The 12,772-nt window shown below is 52.7% G+C and overlaps 1 protein-coding gene across 1 annotated transcript; it reads right to left on the bottom strand.

Moving 5' to 3' along the window:
• Positions 1-5,721: 5,721 nt before the first annotated feature.
• Positions 5,722-11,896, bottom strand: LOC142906516 (uncharacterized). The gene is made up of 5 exons (XM_076054517.1): positions 9,295-11,896; positions 7,870-8,352; positions 7,709-7,773; positions 7,327-7,551; positions 5,722-5,749 (listed from the first exon to the last, which is right to left on the bottom strand). Exons 1-5 carry the CDS (start codon positions 11,776-11,778, stop codon positions 5,722-5,724), a joined length of 3,285 nt encoding a protein of 1,094 aa, XP_075910632.1. The 5' UTR covers positions 11,779-11,896.
• Between the last annotated feature and the right edge of the window lie 876 nt (positions 11,897-12,772).

Here is a 12,772-nt window from a genome sequence, read left to right as displayed (position 1 = left end):
GCAACAATGTCCACATCGGATTGGGAACATATAGACAATATGACTGCCTTTTCAGCTGCTACTATGTCGCCCAAATGTAAGGACAACCTGATTTCCAAATTTAACCTCCTCTTCAACAAAAGACCAGACCCACACACCAAAAAGTTAGACGTTAACAAAGTCGTAATTAATCGCAGTAACAGTTCTATTTCCGATGGTCTGATATCCGTTTTAGCTAAAGGTCTAAACTTTGCAGTCACACCTAAACACATACCAGTTAATGATATAATTGCCCAAGTAGACGTTGCTCTTAGGGGCCTGGGTCACATCGCTACAGACGTAGCAAGATCTGAAATCGCTGCAACCCTCAAAAACGCTAAGATGCCAGCTAGCAACCTCAGCAAAGATGAGTGTTTTGAATTATATAAATTAAAAAAGAGGGATGATATTGTAGTCCTCTCAGCTGACAAGGGCAATGCTACTGTCATCATGGATAAAATATAATACAACAACAAAATTAAAGAATTACTCGACGATGCTAGTTATACAAAAATAAAAAGAGATCCCACCAACAGCCTCGTCACACACACCAATAAAATAATTTCTGATTCAACCGCATTAATTGATCAATCTAAACAGTTTTCGTTGAAACTTTCTGCTGCCAGGCCACCAAGATTGTACAGCTTACCAAAAATACATAAAGTAGATACACCCCTTCGTCCCATCGTCTCTACTATCAACTCCCCCACCTACAAACTGGCTCGTTTTTTGTCTGAAATCCTGCGTCCTTTCACTGGAAAAACCACCTCTGCGGTACAAAATTCTACTCACCTGGTATCGACAATCAAGGGTATTTCCCTGTCCCCAGACGACCTGCTTGTCAGTTTTGATGTAGTTTCCTTATTCACCAAGGTTCCTGTACCTGACACCATCGCAATCATTGAAGACTTGGTTCATCAAGGACTAAACACTGAGGTACACCCCCTGGTGAGTCACTGTTTAACCAATACATACTTCACTTGGAATGGAACTTTCTACAAACAAACTGAGGGCACCCCAATGGGCTCCCCCCTATCTCCGGTTATAGCTAACATTTTCATGGAGAAATTTGAGACTGACGCCATCCAGACTGCCACTCTGCGCCCAACCTTATGGAAGAGGTACGTGGATGACACTTTTGTCATCAGCCACATGGCCAGCCTGCTCTAGACCAATTCTTCGACCACATCAATTCCATACACCCAGCCATCAGATTTACCATGGAAGTCGAAAAAGATGGCAAGCTACCTTTTATGGATGTCCTAATTAAAAAGAGACCTGATGGTTCAATGAGCCACTCTGTCTACATGAAAGCTACCCATACGGATGCTTATCTGAAACCGGATTCCCACCACCATCCATCACAGAAGAACTCTCTCATCAAGACTCTGTATCATAGAGCCCAATGCATATCCGACCAAGAACACATAGGCAGTGAACTCAAGCATGTACACCAAGCTCTTAAGGTTAATGGTTACTCCGACTATACAATCCGCAAAGCTATCACTCAAACCATGAAGAAGGACCCTCTTGAGGAGCCTTTCAAACCCATTACTTTAGCCTACATTGCGGGGATCACAAAAAAGATCTCCAAAATCTTGAATAAACACAAGATCCAGGTCCGTTTCAACACATTACATAAAATCCGTGATCTGGTTCCGTCTGTAAAAGATGTGATTCCGGACATACAGTACCCTGGTGTCTACAAACTAAGTTGCCTCTGTGGTAGTAGTTACATTGGAGAAACCAAAGGCCATGTCTCGGACCTCATTCGTGAATACAAAGCAGACCTTAAACACGGTAGGACCAACACCTCGGCCGTGGCAGATCATTGTTATAATTCAGTAGGCTCACATGACATTGACTTTTCCAAGACAGAGGTTCTTTGTAAGCCATCTGGCTACCATGAGAGATTCGATCATGAGGCTATCCACATATACAAGCACAGAGACAATTTCAACCGAGAAGATGGATTCTGGCTTAGCAACCATTGGAACGATTTGATAAACCATTTCAGGTCTTAATTGATTGTTCGCGCTTACAGTGGCTTTCAGACAACATACATTATTTTTTTGTCTCCCCCGTCCTCTTTTCAGAACATAGATGGACTAGTCCTTCTAAATAAACTGCCAAATCGCTGCACGTGGCGCTGACGTTTTTTTATAAATAAATAAATACACCATTTAAAAATAAATAAATTTATGCAAACCGACACACCTGATGACGACCGTTTGTGTTATGGTCGAAACGTCGTGAGAATTTTTATTGTTTTATATATATTATCATTTTATTGTTTCTCTTCAATTTGACTTTACCGAAAGAGCTAAGAATAGGAATTACTGCAGTCACGAAAGCTTTAAATCATAATTTTGAACCTTTTGTCACCTTCGTGATACTGATCCAGATCGCCTGCGTAGTACACTCTTTTAAATCGTAGGAGGTAATCCCGGGGATCCTCGTCTGCGCACTGGGTCATAGATTTTGCCGCAGTAAATCCCTCAGACAGTGTTAAATATTCTCCAAACTTTCAAATCACTGCCAGGCTCACCTCTTTGAAATCGTTCTGAATCTTGTATGATAGCGACTTTACCCATGGTATAGACTGTTCATGTAAGCTCCGTTTCAGCAAACTGGCTTTCTCGTCCGTTTTCCTCAAACCCCTGATCACTGCTTCTGCTTCTACCGTTGCGATGTGAGTGTGTATGTCTCTGTTCCTATCATGTGGATCGAAGTAGGGAATTCTGACGAGAGCTTTGTCCATCAATTTCAGAGTTTCACTACTGAATGAGTATTCAGAAAGTTGATCCTCGTCAGAGGCGTCAGAGTTAGATTCAGATGAGCTATTGCTACCACGGTGGCGCTGCTTAACATAACTTTTGTAGTGCCTTTTGCACCTGTAACGTGGGTTAACTTTGCTCAGTGACTCCTGCTTGTCCCATGGCTCATACTTACGTGGTTTTTGTTTGATGATTGATTTATATTTGTTTTGTGCCTCGTGCCTGTCGCGATGTTTGTCTCTGCCGTGTTTGAGTGGTGTGCGTCTTTCTGGTGAGCTGTCCCTGTGCTGTTCGTGTCGCACCAGCACTGCCCTTTTTCGCGCTATCCGTACAGAATATCCTGGTGACTTAGTGTTAATATTTTGTCTCCCTCTGACTTCGGGGTTGTCAGTCCCAGCCGTTTCTTTTCCGAATATTTTCTCATTCCATAATCTCTGTCTGTCAGTCTGTGCGAGAGCGTCTGAGTCCTGAAGTTTTACAACGTGTTCACTTTTGTCACATTTTATCAAGTCCTTACGTAGTGTCTCAATGTCATCGATACGGCTCTCCTCCCATGTGTCTCCTTGATTTGTCTGCTCTGTATCAGATCGGCCTGCACGTTTTGATACAAGCTCCCAATATCCCGCAATCCACTCAAAAATTCCTCTTGATACGAGCATCTTTGGTGTTACACTTCAGAGTGCATATCAAAACAGTTGTATCACAGAATGCATCAGTTCAACTTGAGCAAATAATCTTAATCCAAACTGTCTTTGTTATGCTCTGCTTACTCTGGTATTCCACTTCAGAGTGCGTTTTTTGTTTGTTTTACACCCGTTTTCAATTACAAGGCAATGTTAGTTCACAATACCTTGGTTAACACAACTGTGATTCCTTAATTTAAGCATAAACTGTCTACAAGAGATCCTGGACGAGCCCCCAATTTGTTGTATATGTGGGTTATGAAAATTTGATGAAAATTGTTTTATTTGAAATTTGCATAAGTATCCGAAAGTATGTTAATTGATGTAAGTATGCGCATAAATTATGTGAGTGTGTGCTTATGCTAATGCGAGCCGTTATTATAAATTGGCCCCGCCTCACTGACGAGGTCGTATTATCAATCGGAATCATGCAGTTGATCATATGAGATTATGCCAGTGTGATGTGATTATGCCAGAGTCAACTCGGCTTCGTGGTTTAACTTCGTATTATCGATCAGTATAATACAATTATTCTCGCTTTAACATTTACTGAGTATGTATTAGTGTGTTTATATTAGGTCTCCAGATTATTCTTATGCATAAATTTCAGGAAAGAACACACAACTTCTGCATTAATCAATTTATATTTTTAACTAAACCTTAACTCTAAAAGATGCAACTCTCGGCTTGGAATTCCAACACAGTATCAACACAGTATCATCACGACTGCGTTGTTTCACTTTGATAACAGCACATGTGATTCCTTCCCCCGCGTAATGCGAGCCCAGTTGGTGAGAGAGAGAAGCTTAAAACATGCATACGTTATTCTGACAAAAACCTTAATACTCTATTATGAATGAGTATACTTGAATTGCCTACGCAGTACTGCACTCATTATTGATCATATGCAACCCTTAATGCAATTATTTTCACGTTGTTTCACTTTGGGTATCAGAGCAATTAATTCTTATGCAGTGTAACACGAGCATATGGAAAATATGAATAAAGTCCTTAAAATTATGCGACGGTATTCATACGAAAAGCAATCAAATAGTTACCATTCCTAAAGGCACAAATATGCGTTAATGGATTCGTTGGCAAGATTTTGCCATTGAAAAGAAAACAAAAAAAAAGTACGACTGAGTTACTTCTAAATGACCTTATCCACGTAACTCTATGGCAGCAATATTCTTCACGGATCAGTTGATATTTAATGCACCACCATGGAATGGCAACTCTTCTTGAAACCCAAAGATAACTTTTTGGAACAACCTTATTTATCCCGATATGCGTGTTGTGTGTCTTCTTTGCCACTTAATTAATTCTTTGCGTCAAGCAGACGCCAGGTTTGTCATGTGGTGGGGGAAGGATATACGACCGATGGTTGGTTGAACTCTCGCTTTGCGTCTCACGCCACTGGGTGATGTGCTGTGCCGGCACGCTGCCCTCTCCTGGTGCTGCTCGAACGTGCTCAGTGCTGCTGCAGGCGGCTGCGGCTCCTTTCACTGCCGGATGGCTCAAGTCGCACGCGCTTGTCGCTGGTTCACTGACCCTTTTGCTTACGGGTGGCTGGTCAGGCTCTTTCCGCTGCTGGATGACTGCGCTCTCTCTGTTGAGATGTCCGAACGCTCTCTCTCTGGTTCTCTGACAGCAGGTTCTCTCCACTGCTGGATGAGCTGCGTAATCACGCTCGTGCTGGTTCGCTGACAGCAGGCTCTCTCCACTGCTGTAATAGCTGCACCGCTCGCTCTCTCTGTGGAGGCGTTCGAACGCGCTCTCTCTGGTTCGCTGACAGCAGGTTCTCTCCACTGCTGGATGTCCAAGTCGGCACACACTTGGCCGCTGGTTGCAGATGCTCTTGCTTGGCTGGGAGCCGGCACTCGATGTAGAATAAACTTTCAGCGATACTCTGTCTGCCCATGCCGAACTCAGCACAGAGCACCCCCTTGCCCCCCTTCTCAGCGAGACACAGCACCCATTGCTAATGTCTCGAGGCCATGCATGCCTCGAAGCTGGCTTGATGTCTTCTTCCGAACCGCTGGTCGCCGTCTCCTGGGACTGGTCGTGCCTTGTTGAACTTAACTTTTTAGATGATAGTTGAGCCGTTATATTCGAAAAAAATTATCCGCTCTGCGCAGTGGAGGGGTGTGGCCGGTGTGTGTGTGTGCGTTCGTGTGTGTGTCATGTCATCGAGCCACCCTGCGTCTCCCCATCCATCACCGTCCCCTCCCCAAGGTATCCCCTCACCCGTGGGTGCAGATGGCCCCCTCCCTGCAACAACAAGCAATTCCTCGCTAGGGGTCAAATTCCTTTCTCGTGCTGCGGGAAGACAAAGGTGGCCGGGGTAGAGACCCCGGCCATCTTTGTATTCCCGCAGAAAGAGTTCTCCCTCTCTCTCTAATCCTTTAGTTAACACTGCATTATTATTCGCTTATGTCCTGAGGTTAGAGAATTAGTTTTGACTTAGGAAAAATTCTGATTGCCATACGCTTCGGGTCAAGTTGTGTAGAGATTATTAAAGATGGAAATAACATTTTGTATTGGATTAATAGATGGGTAATGGTTAATTGATGTAGCTTGTGGCCTGGTTTTTAATTGGAGTGGGTGTGATGATCGATAATGTTAGCTTAATCTCATAGTTGAATTTATAACTTTTGACCATCGTTTTAATAGAGGAAAGCTGTTTACTTGCCTGTATGTGTCGTTTTGTCTGCGCCGACGAAAGGGCGAACTCTCGGCGACCCCGGGCGCTGCGTCACGTCAATCATGCTGTTTGCTTGCTCAGTGCTCGGTCTGTGCCCTGACGATTCTCCAATTGCGTGTTTTCATTCATTATTTCTTGTTAAAAAAATATCTCGGCAAATATTATTGATATTAATTGTGGAAAAAGGCCTATATATTCAACAGTGTGCAATGCGCTCGTTGCAAACCCCCGTCTAAATTGGGCTGTCCGCCCTTGCAAACCAAGTATCCCGCAAAAACGAACTGGTCAGAATTGACGTTCTCAGGCCCTTTCCGGCCACGCCTCAGGGTAATAAGTACTTATTGGTAGGCGTTGAGTACTTTTCCCGCTGGCCAAAGGCCTGGCCACTCCCCAATCAGTCTGCTGGGGTTATCACCGAGGGGTTCCTCCACGGTTACATGTTGGACAAGGGGGCCCCAGAGCGCCTCCTCACTGATCAAGGCAAAACAATTCGCGACTTGTTTTGCACAAAGAAAGTTTGGACGTCGCCCTATCATCCCCAGACAGACGGGATGGTAGAACGACTGCATAGGACTCTTACCTCTGTAAAGGAGTTCCCGACGACTCACTCGGAGGCTAAGGTAAGGTAGGGGCTTCCGCCAAGGTTTTATTACAAATCTTTAACAATACACAGGGGTGAACAACTCCCCAGGGGTTAGGGGTCCCGGGCTAGGTCCCGACACAGCCGGCTGCCCTGTGCTGTCTCCTCTGTCCCGGCCGTGGGATCAACCAACACGGCCGACCGAGGAGCACAGCCACGTCTAGCCTGGCACTGTGCTCTCCCCTATCCCTACCCTCTTGCCCCTGGCTCCCCGTTCCACCCTTCTCAGACCCTACTCTCCAGCTACGACCCCGCTTACGTCACGGGGTCCCCTTTTTATCCTTGAGGAGCCGTGACGTCACTCTGCTGGCCCGAGCGCCTGACGTCACGTCATCGCCCTGGACAGCACAAGTGATGCCACTTCCCCATTCTACTCCTCTACATTACCCCCCCCTGTGAAAAAAAACAGCCGACCTGGCTGCAAGAAAACCCCAACCTTAGGGCAGCACGGCATCCCAGGCATCACAATAACAACAACCAAATGAACGGGAAAAAAAGTAAGACGGCTTCTTCCGGCCGGCAGTGCTGAGCGGGCGCCGGGGCTGGGTCCGACGAATGGCCGCCCAGGCCATCATCGGAGCCGCATCCCCCTTGAACGGGTATGCGCTGCCGGCCCGCATCCCCGTGTGGCGTCCGCCGCCGGTGCAGGTGGGCTGTCCGCAGGCAACAGGCCCACCGCCGTAGCCTCCGGTGGCCAGGGGGTCCCCGCCGGCGCTACTTGGAAGGGCCCTGGGGGCACACAAACAGGGCGAACGCCGCCCCCGTCAACAGGACCCGGCCAGACTGGCACGACGGACGCATCACCCGCCGGCCGCCCCGGAGTTGGGGTGGATCCCCCAGGGTAGATGGAATATAGCGTTTGAGCCGGGATGGGTGCACTATCCACCGCCGGCGTCCGAACTGAATCTGGACGCACTGCGGCCGGGGGACTTCCACGACCTCCACGGGACCCTGCCAAGGGCGGTGCAATTTGGCAGATGTGCCAACCGGGACCTGGGGACAATGCAGCCACGCTTTCTGGCCCGCTACCCACGGGAGGCCCGCTGCCTGGTGTTTGGGCAGCCGCTCATTAGCCGCCTGCCGGCCGGCGGAATTCCCGGCAGCGGCCTGCCGTGCCTCGCGCAGCCGGTCAAGCGTGACTTTCAAAGGGACCGGCACAGCCGACCCCTTCCTGGAGGACCCCACGTCCAGTTGGACGTGCACCGGGGGCTCCGGCTCCCTCCCGTACATTAAATAAAAAGGCGAAAATCCCGTTGAGGCGTGAGGAGCCAACCGATACGCTGCCAAGACCCCCGGGACGAACAGGTCCCAGCACAGCATGGAAGTGAGGGTGCGGTTCAAGCGATCTACCATCCCGTCCGATTGGGGGTGGTAGGGCGAGGTGCGGATTTTCTTGGTGCCAAGGAGGTTACACACCTCCTTGAGCAGCTTAGATGAGAAATTCCGCCCCTGATCCGTCAACAATTGTTCCGGCGCACCCTTGTCCAACACGTACCCCTGGACGAACGCCTCGGTGATAGAAGAGGCCGACTGATCGACCAAAGGCCACGCCACAGGCCAACGTGTGAGGTACTCAATGCCCACCAAGAGGTATTTATAGCCCCGTTGGGATGCAGGGAATGGGCCCAAGATGCTGAGCGCCACGAGTTCATTAACGCGAGAAACCCGGATGGACTGCAGCGGGGCCCGGTCCTGGACAACTGGGGCCTTCCTCCGCGCGCAGTCGTGGCAACCCTTCAAAATCAGTGCCACGTCACCCTCCACACCTGGCCAGTAATAGTCCCGCTTAAGGGTCAATAGGGTCTTGTGGTAGCCAAGGTGCATAAGCTTCTGGTGAATGGCTCGGGTTAATTTACCACGTAGGCTAGTGGGCACAACCACGCAATAGCGTTCCAATTGGGCATCCCAACGCATGAGGAGTCCGTCATGCATGGCGATCGCTGGGGCTGCCGACGAAGCTGAACCCCGGGCCGTACGTCCGACGTGTCGCCGTAGCTTCAGCAGGGAGGAATCCTCCATCTGCAAGCTGGACCATACCTCCCGGGGGAGTCCCAGGCCGAAATCCGCGGATGTCGCCGCACCCAGAGGGGTGGCCGTCGCGGCCGACGCGACCAACTGGGCCGCGACGTCCCCTGGGGCCTTGCAACGGCTAGAGCCCAGGGCACAAGCACACCCGCCGCCTGCCGGCAATCTGGACAAACCGTCCGCATTTCCATGCAGCGCCCCCTTTCTGTGGATTACGTCAAAGGGGTAATCCTGGAGCACCTCGAGCCAGCGGGACAGCTGACCCGAGGGCTGACCAATCCTCAGCGAATATTGCAGGGCCGCGTGGTCGGTTCGGACTGTAAACCGCCTACCGTACAAGTAGGGCCTATACAATTGAACAAAAAAAACTATGGCCAAAAGCTCCCTCCGAGTCACGCAGTATCGCGGTTCCGTCGGAGACAGAACCCGACTGCCATAGGCTACCACCCTCTCCACCCCATCGACCACCTGGGCCAGGACTGCCCCAATGCCCATGTCGCTGGCATCGGTGTCAAGCAGAAAGGGCTTCGAGAAATCGGGGTACCCCAAGGGCGGCGCATCCGCCAAGGCCGTGCGAAGCGTCGCAAAAGCAGCCTCCTCCTCCGCGCCCCAGTAAAACCTTTGGCCTTTGGCGGAGAGGGCGTGCAGCGGCTTCGCAATCGTCGCAAAATCGCGGACAAACCGGCAATAGTACGATGCGAAGCCGACAAAGCTACGCACCTCCGCGACAGATGTGAGAGTCGGCCACGTCCGGACACAAGCTGTTTTCTCCGGGTCCGTGGTGATGGTGACACCTGACGCACTAACAATGTGTCCCAAATATTTCACCGATGGTTGTAGCAAATGGCATTTCTGGGGCTTAAATTTCAAGCCCGCAGCGCGCACTTTGACGAACACAGCCTCGAGGCATTGCAAGTGCTCGTCAAACGTACGCCCAAAAACAATAACGTCATCCAAGTAGATTAAACAAGACTCCCACTGCAGCCCCGCCAAAACCATCTCCATGAGACGCTGGAAGGTGGCTGAGGCCGAATGAAGACCCATAGGAAGCCGATTGAACTCGAACAGCCCCTGGTGCGTGCGGAACGCTGTCTTGGGTCTAGAGGCTTCGTCCAGCGGCAATTGCCAGAAGCCGGAGAGCAAATCTAGAGTCGAAAAGAACCGCGCGCCCGAGAGGGCATCCAGGGAATCATCCATGCGAGGCAATGGATATGCGTCAGCCTCCGAGATCTTGTTCAATTTACGGAAATCAACGCAGAACCGGAGACTCCCGTCCCGTTTCTTGACTAGCACAATGGGGGCACCCCAAGGGCTAGTGGAAGGGGAGACGATGTCCACCACCAACATTTCGTCGACAACCGAGCGGACATGCTCCTTTTCCGCAGGGCTAAAGCGGTGGGAATTAAGCCGAATAGGGGCTGAGTCGCCCGTATCTATGTGGTATTCCAAAAGAGTAGTGCGACCCAGATCAAACTTACTTTGGCTAAACACATCGGTGAACCTCTCGATGAGTTCGCGGAGTTGCTGACGCTCCCCGGTGGACAACGAGGCATTCTCGTCGCACAACGTGGCGATCCACGATGCGTCGGAGTCCCCCGCACGCATCACGCCCGCCACGACTCCTCCATCCGGGGCAAAGCTCTCGGGTGGGGGAGCCGGGGTCGCATGCGCCAGGACAGCACCGGCCAGGATTACGATCGGCGTGGGCCCCAAATTGAGGACCTGTAGTCCCCCCGCACGCATCACGCCCGCCACGACTCCTCCATCTGGGGCAGCGCTCTCGGGTGGGGGAGCCGGGGTCGCGTGTGCCAGGACGGCACCGGCTGGGATTACGATCAGCGTGGGCCCCAAATTGAGGACCTGTAGAAAAAGGTCCTGGCCCCCCGACACGGCCGTCAAGGCGCCCACCAATCCCATCGTCCTTGAAAAGTAACTCGACGGGGACAGGAGGATACCTGTCTCCGTAGAGCCCCCTTCGAGCGGTCTGCGCAACCTAAGGGGTAGCAAGATTTGTGATGCCGGCGGCACGGTCACCGCCGCCATATTCAAGGCCCACACACTGGCAACCAAGGGAGACAGGACGGTAGGCGATTGTAGGAATTGCAGCCGCCTCCCTGACGGCAATTCCACACAGCCCTGGTCAACGATAATTCGAATGGGCATTCTAGACAAAACGTCGGTCCCCAAGAGGCATGGAACTGCCAAGGTCTTGGAGACCAAAATAGGCCCGGCCAACTCAATCCCATCCACCCGAACCGACGCTATAACTTGGCTCAATATGCCCAAACTGCTGCCGTTCGTGGCGACACAAGCCCCACGAACCGGCCCTAACGGACCGACGCTGTGGGGTAGGAGCTTGAAAATGGCCTCTGAAATAATGGTGGCAGACGCCCCCGTATCCACCAAGAGGCGAACTCGCACCCCCTGTATGCAACCCGCCAACGCTGAGGAGCCAGCAGCTGCCGCCACCATCCGATGCGCCAACGCGTTCCAGTGGCGGGTCAGCCTGGGCCATCCAGTGGGTGACAATGGTGGTGCACCCGACCCCTTGAAGACAACCCCCTGACGATGAACCCTAGCCCCGCTAGATGCATGACGTGAGGGGGGTGGCCACGCGGGTGATGCGTCGCGACTCGCCTGGGGCCCTGGGCTCGATGCCGATGAAGGTCCGGGAGGAGTTGGAGCCCCCTTGCTGAAGGCCACCGGGGCATTCCTACACCCCCGCTCAATGTGGCCCTGCTGACCACAGCGGAAGCAGGTCACCGTGGCAGTGTCCTGCGGACGGGAAGGTCCCGGCTGCCCCCGCTGCTCCGGACGGCGACCACCCGCCCCCTTCCCGCGACGACCGGGCATCGCCAGGGCCGCGAGGGTGTCCACACCCTGAGAGGCGGCCTCCTCTTCTGGCGCCGGGATCCCCGCGCACGCCGCCATCCGGGGCTGTTGGCGGAGGGAGAGGTGCGCCTGGATGTTTTCGGCCACCGCCAACGACGTGATCTGGCGATCGCTATTTATGGACAAAGCGATGCCCAGCTCACGTGCTAGGTCGAGTAGCCGTTCCAGGGCCATCGAGTCCAGCGCCCTGCCCTGTATATCAGGGTATGCGGCCTGTGCCAAGGCCAGGAGCGAGCAGCGGAAAACCAATGGAGATTCCCCCTCTTCCCGCCGGCGTAGTGAAAACTTCTGGCGTGCCCTGGACGGCGGCTCGAGTACATCGGCCATCCGGAGGTACACTGTCGGAAGTGTTGCCTTATCGGCCGGGGGAATGGACTTGAAGACCTGCATCGCCTTCTCGTCCAGGTAGGTCGGAAGGGCCCCCAACGCCTCCTCCATGGACCAGCCGACCGACATATACGCCGCGTCGAACCGGTCCTGGAAGGCCAACCAGTCGCCCACTTTCGTGACAAACGGCGCGATGTGGGGTAACCGGCGCAGCCCCTGGCCGCGCGGTGTGTTGAGGTATGGAAGCCCCCCGACTCCCGCGGGCCACCCTGCAACCACGGCGTGGTGCAGCAGCGTTGCGGCCCCCATAGGCCACGCCGAAGACGTGGTGGGTGGCGGCAGAGTTGCGGCCCCCATAGGCCACGCCGGAGGCGCGGTGGGTGGCGGCAGAGTTGCGGCCCCCATAGGCCACGCCGAAGACGTGGCAAGGTGCGGTGGCGCTGCGGCCCCCGTAGGCCACGCCGGAGACGCGGCGGTATAACACGGCCCCGCGGTGGCCCCTGCGGGCCACCCCGCAGGCGCGGCGACGGATCGATCTGCAGCCGCAGCCACAGCAACCTCTCGCGATGCGGCGAGGGGCGGCGGCGGTGTTGTGGTCTCCCCGGGCCACGCCGTAGACGCGGCGAGGTGTGGAGGCGCCACAGCACCCGCAACCCACCTGTCCGCGGCGCCGTATGGAGCCGCGGTGCCGGCGTGTGTGCCTGCA

The sequence above is a fragment of the Petromyzon marinus genome, chromosome 66 (assembly GCF_048934315.1).
Source record: "Petromyzon marinus isolate PM22_M1 ecotype Great Lakes invasive population chromosome 66, UKy_Petmar_22M1.pri1.0, whole genome shotgun sequence".
In the NCBI taxonomy this organism is placed as follows: domain Eukaryota; kingdom Metazoa; phylum Chordata; class Hyperoartia; order Petromyzontiformes; family Petromyzontidae; genus Petromyzon; species Petromyzon marinus.
Note: the sequence above shows the minus strand (reverse complement) of the source record. Positions and strands in the feature narration are given on the sequence as shown.

Excerpts from the sequence above, each read along its gene's own strand:
- LOC142906516 (XM_076054517.1), bottom strand. The coding sequence starts at position 11,778 with ATGGCGGCGTGCGCGGGGATCCCGGCGCCAGAAGAGGAGGCCGCCTCT. Across the intron at positions 8,353-9,294 it reads TGGTCGATGGGGTGGAGAGG|TCGGCCTCTTCTATCACCGA; the intron begins GTGGTAGCCTAT and ends TTGGTCGATCAG. Across the intron at positions 7,552-7,708 it reads ATTCAGTTCGGACGCCGGCG|GGCCCTTCCAAGTAGCGCCG; the intron begins GTGGATAGTGCA and ends GTGTGCCCCCAG.